Source organism: Netta rufina (genome assembly GCF_964035555.1).
Source record: "Netta rufina genome assembly, chromosome: 1".
Taxonomy (NCBI): domain Eukaryota; kingdom Metazoa; phylum Chordata; class Aves; order Anseriformes; family Anatidae; genus Netta; species Netta rufina.
The window spans coordinates 24,809,284-24,829,715 of NC_140123.1; the positions used below are offsets into that span (position 1 = coordinate 24,809,284).

Here is a 20,432-nt window from a genome sequence, read left to right on the forward strand (position 1 = left end):
AGTAGCCAGATTGAGCTCCAGATGAGCTTTGGCCTTCCTAATTTTGTCCCTGCACAGCCTCGCTACTTCTTTAAAGTCCTCCTTAGTGGCCTGCCCACTTTTCCAAAGCTTATAAACCCTCTTTTTCCTCCTAAGATCAAGCCACAATTCTCTGTTGAGCCAGGCCGGTCTTCTTCCCCGCCAGCTCGTCTTTGGGCACGTGGGGACAGACCGTTCCTGCGCCATTAAGACTTCCCTCTTGAAGAGCGCCCAGCCTTCCTGGACCCCTCTGCCCTTCAGAACCACCTCCCAAGGGACTCCACCAACTAGTGTCCTGAGCAGCTCAAAGTCAGCCCTTCGAAAGTCCAATACAGCGGTTTTACTGGTCCCCTTCCTGGCCTCGCCAAGAATAGTGAACTCCACCATTGCGTGGTCACTCTGCCCAAGACAGCTCCCGACGATCACGTCCTCCACCAGTCCTTCTCTGTTTGTGAAGAGAAGGTCTAGCGGGGCACCACCCCTGGTAGGTTCACTAACCAGCTGCGTCAGGAAGCTATCTTCCACGCTCTCCAGAAACCTCCTAGACTGCTTTCTCAGGGCTGTGTTGTGCTTCCAGGATATGTCAGGGAAGTTGAAGTCCCCCACGAGTACAAGAGCTGATGATTTTGCAACCTCTGTCAGCTGCCTGTAGAATTCCTCATCCGTCTCCTCATCCTGCTTCGGCGGTCTATAGCAGACCCCGACCAGGACACTAGCCTTGTTGTCCCTGCTGATCCTAACCCAAAGGGACTCGACCTTGTCATTCCCAACCTCGAGTTCTACAACCTCGAAAGACTCTCTAATATAGAGAGCCACACCACCACCCCTTCTATGCTGCCTGTCCCTTCTATAGAGCTTATAGCCAGGCATTGTAGCACTCCAGTCATGAGACTGGTCCCACCACGTCTCCGTGATGGCAACCAAGTCGTAGCCTGCCTGCCGCACGATGGCTTCCAGCTCCTCCTGTTTGTTACCCATGCTGCGTGCATTGGTGTAGATGCACTTCAGCTGGGCCATTGCCTTATCCTCCGGCCTTGCCATTGATATGCAAACATAAACACAATGAATTAGTAAGATGCTTTTAATGAAAAAAAAAATAATCTGACTTCATACTTGCTAGTGTTGGTGTGACTTTATGACATTTCTGTCCTTCAACCTCTTTTCTTGATGAATTTTATGTGCAGTAGTTGATTTATAAACATAATAATTCTTCATGAATTCCTAATTAACTTTTATTAAATCATTACAGGATAACAAAACCAAAATGTTTTCAAATGCTTTACTCTTAGCTTCCCAGAAAGTTCCTAGCAGATCGTTTGGATCTGCAAATTATTTACAAACTGTATACTCTTCCAAAGTCCAACTCTAGAAGTTGTATGTATTTATGTCCCTTGATTCTCCATATGTTACTTAAATTACAGTTCTTTCCTGCTATTATCCTTGAAAAAATAATATGAGTTAGTAGCCATAATATCTCTTTTAAACTATTTTCTTGAAAACAATTATAAACTGTGTAACCACCAAAATTGTTGTCACTTCTTTATGTGTTTGGAAATGCCCAGTGAACTGTAAGGTCTCCGTAGTTATATCATTTATTTTTAAATGAAGTTAACAGTAATAAAAATAGATGGAAATGTATATTAAATATTGGAACTGTGTTGGAACTAGTAATCTGTAAGGTCCCTTCCAACTCAAATGATTCTGTGATTCTCGCCAAGGATTGTCATTTTCATGAGTAAAAAGCAGTAATATAATTAGTATGTTTACAATGAGGCTGGGGGCTTGAGTTTAGATTGCAGCATGTGTAGGCACTGCCGCATTAGATTTGATTCCACTAGCTTTGAGATCACTGAAAACATTTTTGGTTAGGTTAGGTTAGGTTACGTTACATTATGTTACATTATGTTAGGTTTGAAGATTGGCCACCCAAGTAGATATTTGGGTTTCATGGTGGTTTGTGCAATGCACATCAAAGCCTATTGTTGCAATTACAGAACTATTATCTAAATAATAGATATCCTGTTCTGGTGCAGTTATGATACCATTATTATAAGTGACTTGACAACAGCATATAGTTGTACCAAAGAGAGAGCAAGTGGTATGCAAATGGAAATGATAACATGTTTTTCTAAAAACAGATCTGCAATCAGTTCTCTACATTAACAGTAAGCAGTAAGCATGTCTTACTACTATTTGAGTAAGCTCAAACGGACTGAAAGGAGGCAACAAAATGCCCAACAAAGTAGAGATGGGATCTCCTCTATATTTCAAAGATTTAATGCCTTTGTCAATAGTAAAAGCAAACGCCAAAGAATACACCAAAGGAAATATTATTTTTTCTGTGATCTTAACTACGAAAGAATAAAAATAGAACTGAAAGTACACTGCAGAAAAATAATTTAAAAGGTTGAAATCACAATTAATTCCTGGGAAAAATAATTATTATTTAAATATAACTTTATTAATGTCTATATTAATATTAATAAATTAATATTCTGAGGAATAGATGGGAATTGGAAGCCACAGCAACAGTATTGTCAAACTGAATGAAAGAAATCTGCCCTGCTCTCAGAAATCTGGGTATAGATCAGATCAAAATCAGACTAAAGATCTAAGAAGCTTTCCAATTTAACTCCAGTGCCATTTCCAGGGCCATTTCCGTTTTTATGTTGTTAATACAAATATTTCATAAACGTCTTTTTGCTTTTAAGCAAAATTTAAAAGCAGTTTATAGAGATCAGGAAATGAGTATGTGAGCAAAACAAGTACATTTTCTATTTTTCTAGTCTAAATACTTTGTATTTCTTCCTTTCAGAGATGTTGTACAATATAAATAATGTCATTGTTATGAATATTGGCCTTTAATTTGGTCTAAATGATTGTTCTTTACTACTTTTTCCTTCACAGTTTTCTCCATCATAATCTCTTTGTGTATCTTTTGCTTTTGTCATTAATCACCAAGAGGAAACAGTCATGACTATGTAGATATTAAAAGGGTATAAAATTCCCATCTTCTACCTGATGGGAGAATCTAAGGAATATCTTAAGAATCCATAAAACTGTTAACCAATTAACAAAGTGTAACATTAGGTTTGGGAGTAGATTTGATCCTTTAATGATCCTGCTAAAAATACCAAATTAATAAATTGGTTTTAGAAGATGATGAACTATACAGTGCAAGCACAATGATATCTTGAAGCCATCACTGTGTAGTTTGTCAGTTTATTTAGTCAAAGAAAATTGTGCTATCTATGCAAAAGAATAGTTGTTTCCTATAAACAAAATCTTGTCACTGCTGACCTTGTACATGCTGCGTTTAGTCTTTTCTGTAATATTTCAAGTGAATAACCCAAATGTAAAATGTCAGCGAAAGGAAGGCAAGCCATAGCACCTCCATGGTGATTGATTTGGAGTATCAACTTTATTGAATGATAGTGCCTGCACTGGAATATCTGTATCTCCAGTTGTTTGTGCTTGAGTCCATTCTATCCTTTGTGCTTGAGACCATTCTAGATGGGCTCTGGCCCATCCTTTCTGAAAGTCTTTGAACCATTCAAAAACACATTGTAGAAACTTAACATGATTTTTGAACTTCTCGTTAATGTAGGCAGTACAGGGTCGATCTGTCACCCAGCAAGATCGGGATTTACGTGTTGACTTGGGATTTCGAGGAATGCCAATGACAGAAGAGCAGCGACGGCAGTTTAGTCCAGGTCCACGCACAACTATGTTTCGTATTCCAGAGTTTAAATGGTCTCCCATGCACCAGCGGCTCCTGACAGACTTGCTTTTTGCACTAGAAACAGATGTACATGTTTGGAGAAGGTAGATGATTACTTCTTATTTAAATCTTGTTTTACATTTCTGTCAACAAGGAAATATTAGATGTGTTGTTACTGAGATAATGGGAAGAGAGAGAGTTGGTGTAAGCTGAAGTGCCCTACCGTATCTTGTATCTTTTCTTTTCGCCCCTTCTGTCTTTTCTAGAGACTGTATAATTCATACATACCTGACCAAACTGAGCTGCTGTCTCAGCTTATGTTTAGTGTTACAATCTGTGCTCGTGTTTCACACTTGAGGAAGACTTCTGTTAATTGCCTTTTTTTTTTCAATTTTTCTAATTAAAAGAGAGCTTCTCTACCTGCGAACTGTAGATATAATATATATATATATAAAAACAAAAAAACAAAAAACCAAAATCAAACAAAAAAAAAACAAAAAAATCTGTCATAATTTTTTCAAAGAAATCATCTTTTCTAGTTGCTGATTGTATTTTGCATGCCAGCTTCTGGTTTTAGTTAATCTTGGTGGTTAGATTACTTCTAATGACAGCAATATGATCTCCTAGCTTTTTACACTCTAACAGAGATACTCAGTAGCTTCTTGTTATCAGTACCTTTATAATAGACACTGTCTAATCTCATTTCTAGTACACAATAACTCATTTTCAGAAAACTTTACCTTAGTTGTATCAAATAACTAATTTATATTACATTTAGTTTCCGGTTTGGGAAACTTTTATGTGATAGTCACTAGGAAATAGGCAATTTAAATATATATATATATATATTGGAGAAATATTTTCTTTTGTCTTTTATGCTTATGTGACACTTGGAAATTAAAATTTTGACTTGCATATTTTCAGTTGAAGACTAATTTTTGTTGGCTGGCTGGCAACAAGGTTTTTTTGGAAAAAGGAACATAATAATAGGCCAAGTATTCCTCAATATGTTCACATAGCTTTTTGTATTTTGGGGGAGTGACATGGGACAATTTCTTACCAGTTTGGAGTTGCTGAGATTTCAGGTAACATTATTAGTATATGTAGCTCCAAAACTTTGGCTAATGCTAAAGCTAATATTAGTTAATAAAGTTAATATTAGGTCAAAGTATCACCAGATCATCAAGTTTCTACTTTAAAACACCATCAGAAGGTTTCTTTGATCAATGCCACTCTAACAGATTAGCCTGCAGGAATGACAACTGAAAAAAATCAAGACAAAATGCACCTAAGTTCATTAGGTTTTATCAGGGCTACCTCACATGACACTGGTACTGTATGGTGGACTCTGTTAATCACCTGAATAATAAGAAAAAATATTTCAGTAGAACTGCCTCTGAAGAGAAGGACTGAGTGATGGGAATAACAGGTTTTGAGCCATTGTTCTCAACTGTATATCGGAAACTGATCTGAAACTATTTTTCTCTGGCGTGAAATTAGCAGTCAATTTGTACATCAGATTAGTCTGTTTATATTTTTAGACAATTTACATGCAAAGTTATGTAGACAAGGATCTACTTTATATCACAGAGACATTCATGTCTGTTTGACAAGAATAAATTTACCTAAACTTTCACTGTAACTGTTTGTTTTTAATCCATCCTTTCTTTCCTGTTCTTGCAGTCACTCCACAAAGTCTGTGATGGACTTTGTCAATAGCAATGAAAATATTATTTTTGTACACAACACAATACACCTCATTTCCCAGATGGTAGACAATATTATTATTGCTTGTGGAGGAATTTTACCATTGCTGTCAGCAGCCACATCCCCAACTGTAAGTACAATATTTCCACCTAGTGGTCATATTAAAAATTGTTTTTAATAATACAAACTACTGTTTGCAGCTGACTTTATTTCTTTTATAGTAATTTTCATTTTAAATGTTAAATTTATTAATGAAGTAGTAAGTAAGTAGAAGTAAGAATAGTAATATTTCATCTGTATTTAATGTTTCATTTGAAAGAGAAGACCATTATTACCGTGTTTATGAATTATGGCTACTATCAGAAAATTCCATGCCTTACGATGGGCACTCATTGATATTCATAAACATGTGTTGCTTGGCCACCATCTGTTTGCATGCCAAATGATAAAGTCATCCCCTCGCTACACTCTGTTTACTTCTTCCTTCAATAGGTACTGATCTTGTTACCTTTCCTTTATTTTTTTAATCTGTTCTTATTGATATTTTTATCTACTCTTATGTTCTTAATAAGTTGTAAGTTCTTAGGTGAGAAGCAGGTAGATTAGCCTAATAGCTCAGATATGTTGAGTAGCCTAATAGAATGCTTCATGAAAGAAGGGAGAAATACTTTGTGTATGTTAACATTATTGTCAAGAGTAAGTAATACTGTATTTTAATGTAATGCCTTGTTTGTGCATGTAATATCTGTAACTATCTCTTTCAAACTAAAAATTTTATTTTGAACATCCCATAAGCGTTTGTAGCTAGTATTGGTCTTTGAAAGGGGAGAAAATGAAGCACAGAAGTTCCTCTAAAGTGGTTATTAAGTACTAAGCACTGCAAATGTAACTTTGCAATATAAGCTCAATTTCTTACCATTTACCAACTGAAATTACTTTGCCTCTCCTATTACTTCTAGGTAGTTAACAAAAGACTGTTTTGCACTATTTTATTTGAAAGATATGAAAGTATTGACTGGTAATGGGCTAAAATATGTTTTTCAGACAGACAATTAATGCTATTTCTGCACTATTTTCTCTGTTAACTAGGAAATTATTTGCTATTAGCAGAAACACAGGACTCACAGAAAAGATTTGAGTTTGTAGTCACAAGAATGACACTAAAATTGCTGAATAAAAGGTTTTGCTTGTTACATTTTAAGGAATGTATGAGTGTATGCACGAACCCATTTTGAGATGAAGGTTGTACTTTAGATAAAAGGACCTCGGGAGATATTTTTAGAAAGACATCATTTAGGCATCATTTGAAAATGAAGATGTTTTCTTTTTTTGTCTTTTATACAAAAAATGCAAAATAGGCACAATGTGAATGAAACTTTCATTCCATTGAACAGTATTCTTGTTTTAGCTTTTTTGTCCTGGTTTATGACACTGTGAATCCCTCCTCCCTCCTACAGGATAACAATTTTTCAATTCACTATTTCCTTTATTTATTCTGAATAATGTGTCTGTGTGTGTGTATATATATTTGATACACTTTTATAAATTATATATCCACTTGTTAAAATACTGTGTGTTCATACTACCTTGCAGCAATAGTAGTGATTTTCATACATTATTACAGAAGACTACATTTTCAAATGTATTTATTATATATACATTTCTCGACTACATGGGGACTCCGTGTATTACTTAAGTGCTCAAATATACCATCTGTTTAGGATGATAAAATTAAGTTATGAAATATACTCATTCACTTATAGATCAATAACTGTTTTTAAACTGAATTAATCATACTCTGAGGAGAGCAGAGCAGAACAGAGGAGAGATGAGGATTTATTCATCACCGTAAGAGACACAAATAGGCCAGCACATCATTCCTCTTCCTTTGAGAAAATATTCTCCTTTAATATCGTTCTGGATGACAGTTATAAAGGGATTGGATACCCTGTTGGACCTGTTCTGAATATCCATCATATGATGAATTTAAAGTTTCATACTGCTTCTCAGACCTCTAAAACTTTTGCATCCTAGAATTGCTGTGGAGAAAGTGGCTGATGTGATAGTTAGGAATGTATTTCTTCTCAGACCTGAAAGGGCAAGGTAGTTTAGTGCTTACAGTCATTTACTGAGACTCTGCCTCACTCTCCTCCTCCCATGAGCTGCTAATTGGAAGAGAGAAGTATGAAACTAGAAGATTTATATAACCTCTCCACAGAATAAAAATACTTACAACAGGCTTAATAGTGACACTTTCTGCCTGAGTAACCATCAACGGATGAAAGAGCCTATCCTCTTTCTCCCTCACCTATTCTAAAAAGGACAAAATGTCTGAGGTTGGAAGCTGACCTCTGGTCAAAGGTTGAACTCTGGAGGTCATCTGGAGGTCATCTGCTCAAGCAGGGACACCTAAAGCAGATTGTCCAGGACCCTGTACAGATGCTTTTGAAGTTCTCCAAGACCCCACATACTCCCTGAGCAACCTGTGCTCCCTCACTTGCACAGTACAGAGGTGCTTCCTGATGTTCAGAGGGAACTTCCTGTCTGTCAGTTTGTGCCTCTTGCCTCCTGTCCTGGCAATGCATGCCCATGAAGAGTCTGGCTCTGTCCTCATTGCACTCTCTGTACTTACAGTAGACATTGATGAGATCACCCCTGAGTCTTTCTTCAAGCTGAACAGTCCCAACTCTCTCAGCCTTTCCTTATATGAGTGATGCTCCATTGCCTTCATTATCTTCATGGTACTTTATTGGGTTCTCTGCTGTATGTCCATGCCTCTATGGAGGAGCCCAGAACTGCAAACGACTCAAAATGTTACTATTCAGGGAATATTTTCCTGTGTTTACAGTCCCAGTTCTTGGGCCATATGCAAGAATTGTGATGCTGAAATAATACAGAATATTTGTGCTTTACATGACTCTATCCCAAGATTTGCCACATGCAAGCGACTTGAGATTTTTACTTGAGCAAAACTTTATATTAGTAAAGAAACCACTTCAGAATAAACGTATCTTCACACATCTGGGAGGTCAGTTTTTAATTACTCATTATATGTTTGCATATTTAAAAATTATTACCATTAATGGTAAGGCAACAAAATTATCTTAGACCATTGTGGAAAATACATGTATTTGATTCATGAGCTACATGATAAAATACAGACTTTATATCTTGTGAGGAAAAACAAACAAACAATAATTGAAGTAACTAACTGATGCATAAGAGGTTCTGTCTGAACTTCTTTACTGTGTGGGTGAAGCACTTCTTTACTGTGTGGGTGACCAAGCACTGGCACAAGTTGCTTGGAGAGGTGGTGGAGTCTCACTTCTTGGAGATCTTCAAAAGCCACCTGGACATAGTCCTGAACAACCTGCTCTGGATGTCCCTGCTTAAGCAGGGGTTGGACCACATGATCTCCAGAGGCGTCTTCCAGCCTCAGTGGTTCTGTGATTCTGTAATTTAAACTGGGCATGCTATTAGAAGTCCAGTCAAGCTGTATCGCAGTGCTATTATGAAACAAAGGGTTCATGCTACATGGGGCAGTCCAGGGGCCTGATTGGTATACTATTCTGCCTCCAATAATGACTGCAGCATACAGAAAAACTACAAAAGTCTGAGCAAGTGTATTGATTGCTCTAATACTCTATTTCAGCATTTAGGATTTTAACAGCAAGAGAGGGTATCCAGACTGTCATATTTAATAACAACTGAGGAATTTATCCTTCTAGAGTTTATCTAATCTGTTTTGAAGCTACTTACTCTTTTAGCCTCTGTAATATCCTATGGCATCAAGTCTGACAAAGTAATTATATAACCTTTGAAGCACTTCTTGTCTTTGTTTTTTAAGCCTGTTTAAAAAGTATAAAGACACTATATGCTTTACAATTTCTGCTATGAAAGGAGTGCTTAATCACTTCTTTATTCATCTCTGTATCATTTATGACTTTGTAGGCTTGAGTCATATATCCTGGTGTGTCTGTTTGAATCCACAGAGCCTTCGTCTTGTTTAGTCTGTCTGTCTTTGGAAGCCTCTCATCCTCCATATCTCAATTCTGTGGAGCTTTCCTGTTTGAACTAGGTTGTAAAAAGCTCTCCCATTTGTAGATCCTGTGGAATACCTATATTCAGTTTATCAACAAGGACGAGCTCATTTTACTTCATGTCTTTCTTCCTTGCCCTTACGAGAGGATGATAAAACATGATGAAATTCAAGAAGGGATTAGGGTAAATTTAGGTATCTGCTTGAAATATTTGCATGTGAACTAGATATCTAACCAATGGGGATCTACTCAAGAGAAGCAAATTATTCAGCTATCCCTAAAGTCAACCATATCTCTGTAAGCTCCACTGATTGTGATGAAGGTTAACCTGGAGCTGAATCCCACCTCTTTTTATGAGATAGCTTACTTATTTTCTAACAGAGAAAATGACAGACAGAAATGCATAGTGCCTTTACAAGATCACATGTAATAATACTCCCATTTCAGCTCCATATAAGTTCTTTGACTTCCATATGTCAATCTGAGCACAACTGAGGCCTTATACTGGGCTGCTTAGTTTTTAACTGCACTGAACACCTCCCTTCTCAACAATCTGGTATAGAGTTAGTTGTTATTTCATATATCTCACTGCCTCTTTATTATTTTTAAGGCATTTCACCTTTATATCAGTAGAATAGACACTGTATATTGGATGCTTAAATTAATTAAGGTTATAAACAAAAAATAACCAAGAGCTAAGTTTAGAAGTTTACTGTCAGGATATTGGAGGATTTATTTAATTATTTATTTATTTTGGCTTTGTGTAACAGCTTCTGTGTTGTGTTCCTTCCCTTGCTGCAAAATGAGTACTGTCACAGTTTCTTTAAAACGATTGTTTGTGGAATTTTCCACTACAGAAAACTTTTTCTTTACATAGTTAGGATTTGTACTGAAATGGCAATGCTGCTAGCTTGGGTGGAAGATTGCTTTATGATTCCTTGTCTGCTGTAGAACAGGCAATCTTAATTCAGAGATTTCTTTATTGTTGAATGCTTGAAATTAAAATCTATCTTTTGCCTTGCTCTTTTTTTTTTTTTTTCTGTCCAAATGAGGATAATCTGAATAGTGATATGAATAAGGACCATTAAATATGAATAGGAAAAAAAAAGTTTTCATATATATAGGCAGATGTGAAAACAGAGAGACGCAAATCTGTGACTGACTCGAGAAGAGAGAAGTTTATACATTTGCATGGAAAGTGTGTTGCAATTCACTGTAATCTATTCCCATGTGTAAACTAATCCCACTGTAATGTAATCCCACATTTCAGTATTTCCCTTACTTTCAATTACCACCACCCCTGTGCAAAGATTGGCTTCAAATGATGGTGTTTTTAAAGGGACAGGAATTGTATGTGTGAACTAAAGTGAAATGAAGGCAAATATTAATAAAATATACAATCCAAAGCAATTCCATTGCTTTAAAGTATAAAATGGAGTGTGTTCCACTGTTGATTCTTGACTATTAGATTGGGAGTTAAACCACCAATATTTTACAGAGATGATGGAATATAATACTGATTTTCTGTTTCTTTGTTCCTTGTTTGTGAGGGTGGTCTTTGAGGTTTATTTTTAATAACACCTATAGAGAAATCATCTTAAAATGGTGTGCAAGTATATGCATATTTGGGAGCTATAAGAAAGAAGGTTTGCAGAAGATGCTTTCTCTTAATAGCAGCTCATTGCAGGATAAAATATTTTGTGTACAATCTAGGAATTTGAAGTCATCATTGCTTACCACAGGGATAGTAGCTGTGACAAGGACTCAAGGACATTAAGTAAGGCAAAAGAAATGCGTTTGAGGAGTTGAAATGATTGTGACCATTGAGATAAATTTCCAGACCCCTTGAAATTACTTTTCCACTTTTACAAACTCTAGAATTTTAAGGCACTCTTAATTAATTTAAAACTTCAGCTCTCAGTTGTGTTCTAAGGACTGCTGGTGTTATATGGACAGCTGTCTACAAAACTCAAATATTTAAAGACAACATTATTGGGTCTGTGGATTAAAAACTGAGATTATATATTTTTCTGTGTGTTCTCTGTATAGTGTTAGCATTATGATGTGCATGACTCATGTATACCATACTGCAGTGTGGTCTGTAACATTTCTGAGAATCAACAGTGGTGTATTGATCCAAAAATTGTGATCAAGCAATCTAGAGAAAATAGCAACAGGTTAATTCTTGAGGTGCATCCAGCTACAGAAGAGGAAGGTATATTTAAGAGGTTGAGTGTGATATTTTCCGTTCCAAGAGGAAAGAAATTAGTTTGTTTCAGCTTGTTCTACCTTCTGCCAGATTAGATTTTTCCACTACTTAATGACAAAAAAAATATTCCCTAAAAACAAAACAAAACAAACAAACAAAAAGCTTATTTTTTTAAATATAACTAGTGAACATTTAAAGATGATTTCCTAGCCCATATTGATAAGAAAGTGCTTCTAACCCAAACTGAAACATAAAAATAATAATGCAGTAACTTAATTGTACATATAGGAATTTGAAGACTAACTCTGTCCCTGGAGCTTGGTAAATCTTTATTTTTTTTCTGTGGCTGAAAAGCATATACAGCATGATACTGGTTTAAGTTAAAGAAAAATACACCCAAATGTATATATAATATAATATATAATGTATATAATGGACTATCTTGTGTTGCTTCAAAGGAAGGAGCATTATGCATGAAGAAACAGTTTACTTTTTGTGATTTATATTTATTTTGTCAAAGCATTTTAAGCCTACTTGCCTCCTCATACAAAGATTAACTACTTTATTGCATTTCAGTTGAATGGTTTGTTGTAAAATGCTCATTTTATTTCTATATAATCAGTGAAAACATTACTTTGGTTTACATTGCTTCAGAAAATTGCTCTATGTACTATATAAAATATGTGCATTGGTTTGGAAAAATCGGTGTTTACATGAACTCTGTAATAATACAAGATTTACAGTGCTTCTTTCCTTGTAAGTAGCTATCTCTAGACATCTTCATTTTCAAATGTTCATGCTGAGCTGAAATGCTATGCTGTTCTAATTATAAATTAAACAAATGTATAATTCCAAGATACTAATTTGTTTAAATTTTACATTGTATTTTTAGTTAACTTAAATTATTTTCTTTTTCTTTTATTGTTGTGATCTGTTGTCTGTTTTGTCTGTTGCATGTCCAGGGTTCTAAGGTTAGTATTGCTGCTGTAAGTTTCAGTTTTTGCATTTTCAAAAATTTCTTGTTTTTGATCATTTAGTATTTTGACTTTTTTATTATTATTTTCCTATATCAAATAGTAGGATAAGATTAGGAATACAGTGGCTGTATTAACTTCTCCTAACGTGTTTCCCTTCAGTAACTTAATGCATCGTCAAATATGATGCTTACTGTTAGCTAGAAGACAAATGTAGGCAGGTCCATGAGCTAAATTATAAATGTGGTTCTCCGTAGAAAAAAAAATCTTTATGCTCTGAACTTGTAATTGTATGCACAGTAGACATGAGGTGGTGATAAATTCCCTTTTTTAAGGCTTTTTAAGCTACACCAATCTAAAATATTGAAGACAGCTTGATCAAGTGGAACTTATTTTAAATGTTATTAGAATATTGATGTGCTGTTTTAATAAGGAATACTGATAATACGTTTTGCTTTAAAAAGTCCTCCAGTCCTTTAGTTTTGTATAAACTAAGACCTCAGTCCTTTAATTTTAGTTTAGTTTTAAACTAAGTCCTTTAAATATATATAAATATATATATACACACACCTACATACACATATATATATGTGTATGTAGGTGTGTGTATATATATATATGTATATATATAAACAATTATATATTTTAGGGAGATTTTTTAAAAAGATTTTTTCAATTCAAATTTTTCAAAAATCTTGGTAAAATACACTAAAATGTATATTTTATAAAATGAATTAATTACGTAACTTGCAGCATAAAGCAAGAGATATACTGAGAAGGTTTAAAGACCATGATTGATGCAATACTATTAAAGTTTGAGAAAAATCAACAGCAGGCAGTCAGTATGCTGCTAGCAAACCTGATGTTATTTGAAGCATGAGTTCAAAGTTCAAGTTTCTGTAACCACATATGATATTTTCTAGAAGACTGTTATGGCTATAGATTTTTTACGATCTATTTTCATTGGGTGAGTGCTTTTAAAAAAAAGATGTTCCAGTCTCTTACAAAAAACAGAAACTAATTTTCCAGAATGTAGGAACACAGCACACACTAAGAAGGGAAGACCTGACTAAAGAATAGAGGCCAGAAACAGTTATCATTTTACCATTTGTCTGATTTCATTGGACAGATCAGACAGATGACAGCCCTTCCCAAATCACTCCGATAACTGACATGTTACGTCCTTAAGAAAAATTAAATGAAGTGTTATCTATCATTGTGATGACACATGCCACATTATATCCTACATGTTTAAAAACAGTTTTGTGCGTAACACTGTTTGGCACAGTTTGCATTCGTCATATGTTATAATCTAAGCTATTCTAAAAAGTAACTCTTCAGGAAGGATACTCATTTTTTTAGAAATACAGAAATAAAGGATTTTAATTTTTCTTTTTCTTTTTTTTTTTTAGTTTCAGAAATGTTCAAAACAGTACAAAAAATGTTGTACATTTTTCATAGATAATCCTAAGCAAGTGAATAAAAAGCAGCACATGTGGCAAAAGTAACGTTTATTAAAAGTGACTGAACTCTGTGTTCTAAGAAGCCATGTGCTCTGAAATCTTATTGACGATCAATAAGAATCAGCCACCTGTAGACAATTTTTAATTTATTGTTTAAGCATATAAATGTGGACAGTCAAGCCAATTTTCGATCAAATTTCAATCCAATTTTCAATTTTGCCTAGTTCCAGAGGTAGAAGTAACGTTTAGGTGTTTAAGTAGACTTTTTGTTAATTAAACAATGTTTGCTCACTCATCTGCACTGTTAGACACCCAAATGCTTTTGAAAACATGATTCTAGACACCTTGGAGAAAAGATTTTTAGATTTCAGAAATAACGAGCTCATTCAGCGTTCTTCTTTAGATTCCCATTAAGCACTACATTACAGTACAGCACTACATTAGAAAAGAAATGGTCATTCTCTGAGAAATGTAAGTTGCATGTCATATAACTTGTCACATTTTGACTTCCTCCTTGTTGCTGTAGTGAGAGAGTAAACATACTCTATTCTGATTTACAGGAGAATTTGTACAGTGCTACCAATATAATAGTAAGAATTCCCAGGGAGAATCAATTCACGGAAGCAGGGCAATACTGTCCAGATTTTCCCACTCTTACTTGTTTATCTAAAGGAATGTAAAAGATATACGGACTTTAATTAATACGTTACCTGTCAATATTGTTAGCCTATGGAAGAATGTAAGATTATGTTCTACCCTTACATACTTTACATTGTTTTACCATCTGAGCACACTTTGTCTTTATGTAGTTGCTGATAGATTTCCCATTTATATTAGACTTTTTATCATCTATTAGAACATGTAAACATAAATAATTTTCTCACTCTTCATGCTGTCTTACTTTGAATTTGGATCACGATTTATATTAGTGGTAATAATATGAGATTTTTTTTAATAACTTTTCAATGTATTTATCATTAAGTGTAACAATTTAGATTTGTGTGTGTATATGCTGCTGTCATTATATTTCAGTTGTGTTCAAGCTGTTTAATTCAATTATCTCCTTTTAAAGACTGAATTGGAAAATATTGAAGTGACACAAGGAATGTCAGCAGAGACAGCAGTAACTTTTCTCAGCCGTCTGATGGCAATGGTTGATGTACTAGTATTTGCCAGTTCTCTAAATTTTAGTGAGATTGAAGCTGAAAAAAACATGTCTTCTGGAGGTCTAATGCGACAGTGCCTGAGGCTTGGTAAGTCTGCAGACAGCACGTATTAAATAATTATTTACAGATCAGTGAGCTCAAGCTAGATAAAATAGTGACACATGTAGGAAAGGTCCTTGTACTGACTGTGATGTGATGAAATAATAGTATACTATTGCTGATTTGATGCTGTTTAAAGGTTGATTCAATAAAAACACAAAAAATAATAAAATGGCATGTCTGAAATTGTTAATTCCTTTGTAAAAGTTGTATACAGTTTTGAGTAAAAATATTAAATAAAAGTAAATGAACAGAGGAAAAGTGTTTTTCCTAGAAGCTGTTTTTCCGCATGCCTACTGCAAGTTTCCTTATCCAAGTCTCTGTAGATTTGAAAGACTGTTTTCAGTCCATGTAAGATTAAAAGCTTGGGATGTGTGTACAGACTGCAGATCTTAATATAAATATTGCAACAGTCTAGTGCCTTTCTTCACTATTTACCATTTGCTGTATCTTCTTACAATTGATTAGGCAATTTAAAAATTTCTGAATAGTTTGAATTATTCTTTCCAACCTGTATGACTTTGTCCTGGTGAACATCTGTCATCCAGCATGATGCCATTTCTTTAATGTTGTATCCCACAACATCTTTCAAATGCTGAATAATTTTTAGACTCTGATTTTTGTCCAGCTATTATTCATGCCACTCATTAGATCATTGATTATTATACTGCTACTGGTATAATGCTTGTGGTTTATTATCACTAATCAATTTTCATCGAATTCTCAATTAGCTCCTCCTATTTTCCTCTGTTGCAGCTGTGCATAACTGCACTCAGATTTAAAATGCTGATAACTGATCAATAACATATGAGAGCTTCAAATTTTAATACAGTGAGATAGTTATAGAAAACATTAGGTTGTTCAGCTAAAAGAAATAAGTCACCATTAGTGCTTTCCTAGTACTAATGGAGTCTAATGCGATAACTATTGCTGTTATTATTTAGACATGGTTATTGATATATACAGACTGCTAACTGATACTCTAAAAATAATTATGAGAAAATAACTCTAACTTGTTTAATTTTCATGACTTTTTTAGTTTGTTGTGTGGCTGTGAGAAACTGTTTAGAGTGTCGGCAAAGGCAGAGAGAGAGAGTGAACAAGACTTCATTAATCAGCAGTAAAGCTCAGGATGCTCTCCAGGGCGTAACTGCAGCAGCAGCAACCAAGGTAATCCAGTCTTCAGTTACCAACAGCACTGACAAGACTGTACCACTGCTTCTATGATCAGAAAGCAATTGTATCTGCCTTCTCAAGTATTTGGCAAAAGCTTATGCAAAAACTTAACGTACACTGGAGCAGTTTTAAAGAGCTTTACAACTCCTGCTTTGTTTTGAAGTTCCCTTCTTCACATCTGTATAGTTTTGTTTGTTTGTTTATTTGTTTGTTTGTTTTATACCTGCATAGCTTTTTTAATTTCTCAAGGCATCTTCAGTTTGGATGAAGTCCTGTAATTACATCTGTCAGTGGAACATCTGAGTCCCAGTAACTTCAATATACCATTGCATGTACAATAGAGATCAGTATTTTCTTTCTGACTGAATGAAACCTACTTTTTTGAACTTGATAACAGCTTTGAGTCTAAAAAACTAAAATCCTGAAGAATTTAGTGTAGCCTGTGACATAACTAAAATATAGCATTTTAGCTAACATAACAGATTCATGGTTTTTTGATACTATATTTTCATTAGGAACTTTAGTGCTTTTTGTTCTCTAATGCCTCTTCCAGATAGCATTTACAAACTCAGCTTCATTCACACTATTATTTTATTAAATCTCACAAAAGGCATTATATTTTCCACTTTATCACATTCAGTGCAAAACAAATAAGTATAACAATGCTTTTAGGTGTTTAGGCATAATATGCAATACATTGTCATTTTTTAAACAAAGCATAGTACTCTATGCCTTTGTAATAATTAGTAATAATAGGAATTATACTGTAAATAGTCTGTAATAATTCTCAGTAAAATGAAAAGAAAATGATTTTTGAAAATATTTCTGCTCATGGTTTTTAAATGTACCGTATTAGACAATTTATTGTACTGCTATGGAACAACTATAATCAGAAATCATCTTTTGTGTGCATACAATTATTTAACTCTGCAAAAAGATACAGTTGTTCTGATGTAGTGGGATGATGTAACAACTTATATCTAAATATTTAGGACAATAATTCAGACTGTTTTTTGTAGAAGCCTTGTCTGAGTGAAAAGTACATTGTTAGTATAATGAAAGTACATTGTATAATGAAAGTACGTTGTTAGTAGAAGAGAATCTAAGATTAACAGTGATATCTAAAAATGTATCAAATTAAGGTTCTAACACAAATGCTTTAAATTTCCCAAGATATTTGGGGGAAAAAAATTCTCATAAGTGTTTTATTTGTAGACTCCCCTTGAAAATGTCCCTGGCAATCTCTCTCCTATAAAAGACCCTGATCGGCTTCTTCAGGATGTTGATATTAATCGTCTACGAGCAGTTGTTTTTCGTGATGTGGTGAGTAATATGTGCTGTAATTCTACAAAATCATCACTTCCATTTTCAAAGAATTTTTGGTTGTTCTAGAATTTAAAATACCCTTCATGTGTCACACTTATCAGCAAACCATCTGCTCATGGCTTTGTAACTGCCAGCCACTCCCTGCACTGTAAAATCACAGAATCATAGAATGTTTTAGGTTGGAAGGGACCTTGAAGGGACCTTAAAGATCACCTAATTCCTGCCATAGGTAGGAACACCTTCCACTACACCAGGTTGCTCAAAGCCCTGAGCCTTGAACCTGGCCTTGAACACCTCCAGGGATGGGGCATTCACAGCTTCCCTGGGCCACCTGTTCCAATGCCTCATCACCCTCAAAAGAAAGAATTTCTTCATAATGTCTAATCTGAACCTCCTCTCTTTTAATTTAAAGCCATTCCCCCCTTGTCCTATACCGCCTGACAAAGAGTCTCTCCCCAGTTTTCTTGTAGGCCCCCCTCTAGCTACTGGAAGGCTGTGGTAAGGTCTCCCTGGAGCCTTCTCTTCTCCAGGTTGAAAAACCCCAACTCCCTCAACCTGTCTCTATAGGAGAGGTGCTCCAGCCTTCTGATCAACCTCATGGCCCTCCTCTGGACTCACTCTAACAGGACCCTGTCCTTCTTGTGCTGGGGACCCCAGAGCTGAATGCAGTGCTCCAGGTGAGGTATCACTGGAGCAGAAAGGAGGAGACCCACCTCCCTCACCATGCTGGCCACACTACTTTAGATGCAGCCCAGGATATGGTTGGCTTTCTGGGCTGCAAGCACACATTGCCAGCTCATGTTGAGCTTTTCGACAACCAACACCCCCAGGTCCTTTTCCTCAGGGCTGCTTTTAGTCTATTCTTTATCCAGCCTGAATTTGTGCTTGATCATATTGATAAACCATTTGAGATTAGTACATAATTTTGTTTTACAGTCAGACTTGATCATATATTAGCCAAATACTCACAACCAGAATAAATCAGTTATGTCCTGAAATAAAACTGTATTAATAAAAGTGTCAGTTATTTGTCCAACCATTGTAGGTGGAAGAATTATTATATTTATTGCAGAGCTGCAGCAAATTGATTAGAAAAAAAAAAGTCAATTTTTACTTCTTCTAAATATATGTGTCATATATATGTAAATACATATATATGTTTTTCACATTTCTGCAACTGGTTTTACAATAAAACTATTCTACAATATCATTTTTGAAAGCACTGCAATAGGAATTATTATTATATATATGCAAATATATATTTTAAGTTTAAACTTCTGCAGCTTAGGTTTGAGTGGATTGAAGTAAAAACTGAATGTAGGAATAGTTTTAATGAAGAAAGTACAATGAGAAACAAAAGCATTTATCTGTTAGAGTGATCTGATCTAATCATCTTTAAAGGCCAAGGTTGAAACTGGGTGATGATCTTCTCTCACCTACTCTTTCCTTACGTATAAGAGAAGAGAGTAGTGGAAGCAGATTCTGAAATTTCTGTGAAAGAACTAGTAAGAGGATTTACAGTTATTTTAAGTGTTGCAGTGACATGCAACCAAATTAAACACACAGAAAAATATGGAAAGCAAGCCCTGGATTTGTGATAGAAAATGGGTACCTGTGGAATTGAGACAAGTTGAAACTCTAGTTGAAGCCTCTACTCTGAAATGGCCATTGACTTCACAGGCTTGGAGATTTGTGGTTTCCAAATTACCTTTATGATTAGGTACTTAATAAATGTTGTGTACATACTACTTCAGTGAAAATCCATTAAATCTTCTAGTTAATCCCTTTGCTACTATGTTAACAGATGTAACATTTCAGTTGGCCATTATTTATAAAACTTTGAGATGATCTTGAGTGAAAATTCCATTGAAATGTCCAGTATTATAGGTTTGTTCCTTTCTCTTTAACACAGGACGACAGCAAACAGGCTCAGTTCTTAGCTTTGGCAGTAGTCTACTTTATTTCAGTTCTGATGGTCTCCAAATACCGTGATATTCTAGAACCACAACGAGAAACTGCAAGATCTGGGAGCCAGGCAGGTAGAAATATCAGACAAGAAATAAATTCACCAACAAGTACAGGTACATTTGTTTTCTTTAAATGTTATTTTTCATTTTCATGTGTAGATTTGTTAGAACTGTAATTATCTGAGTTCAAAGTACTTGAGCAGTTTAAAATTCTAATAGGGAATTACATGGTACTTTCTTTCTCTAAAATAATTTTAATGTACATTGGCAGATTTCACTTATTTTGTGCATTTGCTTATAGGGTATAACTAATTTTCATTTTTGTATTGCTTTTTATGCTTTTGTTTATTTCATTTGAATATAATTGAAAAGAAACAGTGTGTCTGATGGTGCTAAAGCTGTAAAGTACAAGACAGTTGATCACCACAACTTTCTTAGGCTATTATTTGTTAGTAAGAGCAGATATCTTTATACAATGAAACATAAACAGCAAACACAGCTCTTCGCCCATGTAAACTCTTTTAGTTTAAATTAGGAGGTTTGTGAAAAGGTGGTGGTGGAGGACT

At 34.9% G+C, this 20,432-nt stretch overlaps 1 protein-coding gene across 4 annotated transcripts in view; it reads left to right on the forward strand.

Moving 5' to 3' along the window:
* The window catches only part of NBEA (neurobeachin), a gene marked incomplete at both ends in the record, with an annotated part of 514,126 nt that overhangs the window by 172,993 nt on the left and 320,701 nt on the right, over nt 1-20,432 (forward strand). For 3 of the 4 annotated variants that reach the window (XM_084292135.1, XM_084292133.1, XM_084292136.1), the window contains 7 exons: nt 3,626-3,843; nt 5,423-5,576; nt 12,658-12,681; nt 15,205-15,385; nt 16,437-16,567; nt 17,789-17,896; nt 19,812-19,980. In XM_084292135.1, the coding sequence (XP_084148261.1) occupies nt 3,626-3,843; nt 5,423-5,576; nt 12,658-12,681; nt 15,205-15,385; nt 16,437-16,567; nt 17,789-17,896; nt 19,812-19,980 (985 nt within the window). The remainder of the gene's footprint in view (nt 1-3,625; nt 3,844-5,422; nt 5,577-12,657; nt 12,682-15,204; nt 15,386-16,436; nt 16,568-17,788; nt 17,897-19,811; nt 19,981-20,432) is intronic. The other variant, XM_084292134.1, reaches the window with a different exon arrangement.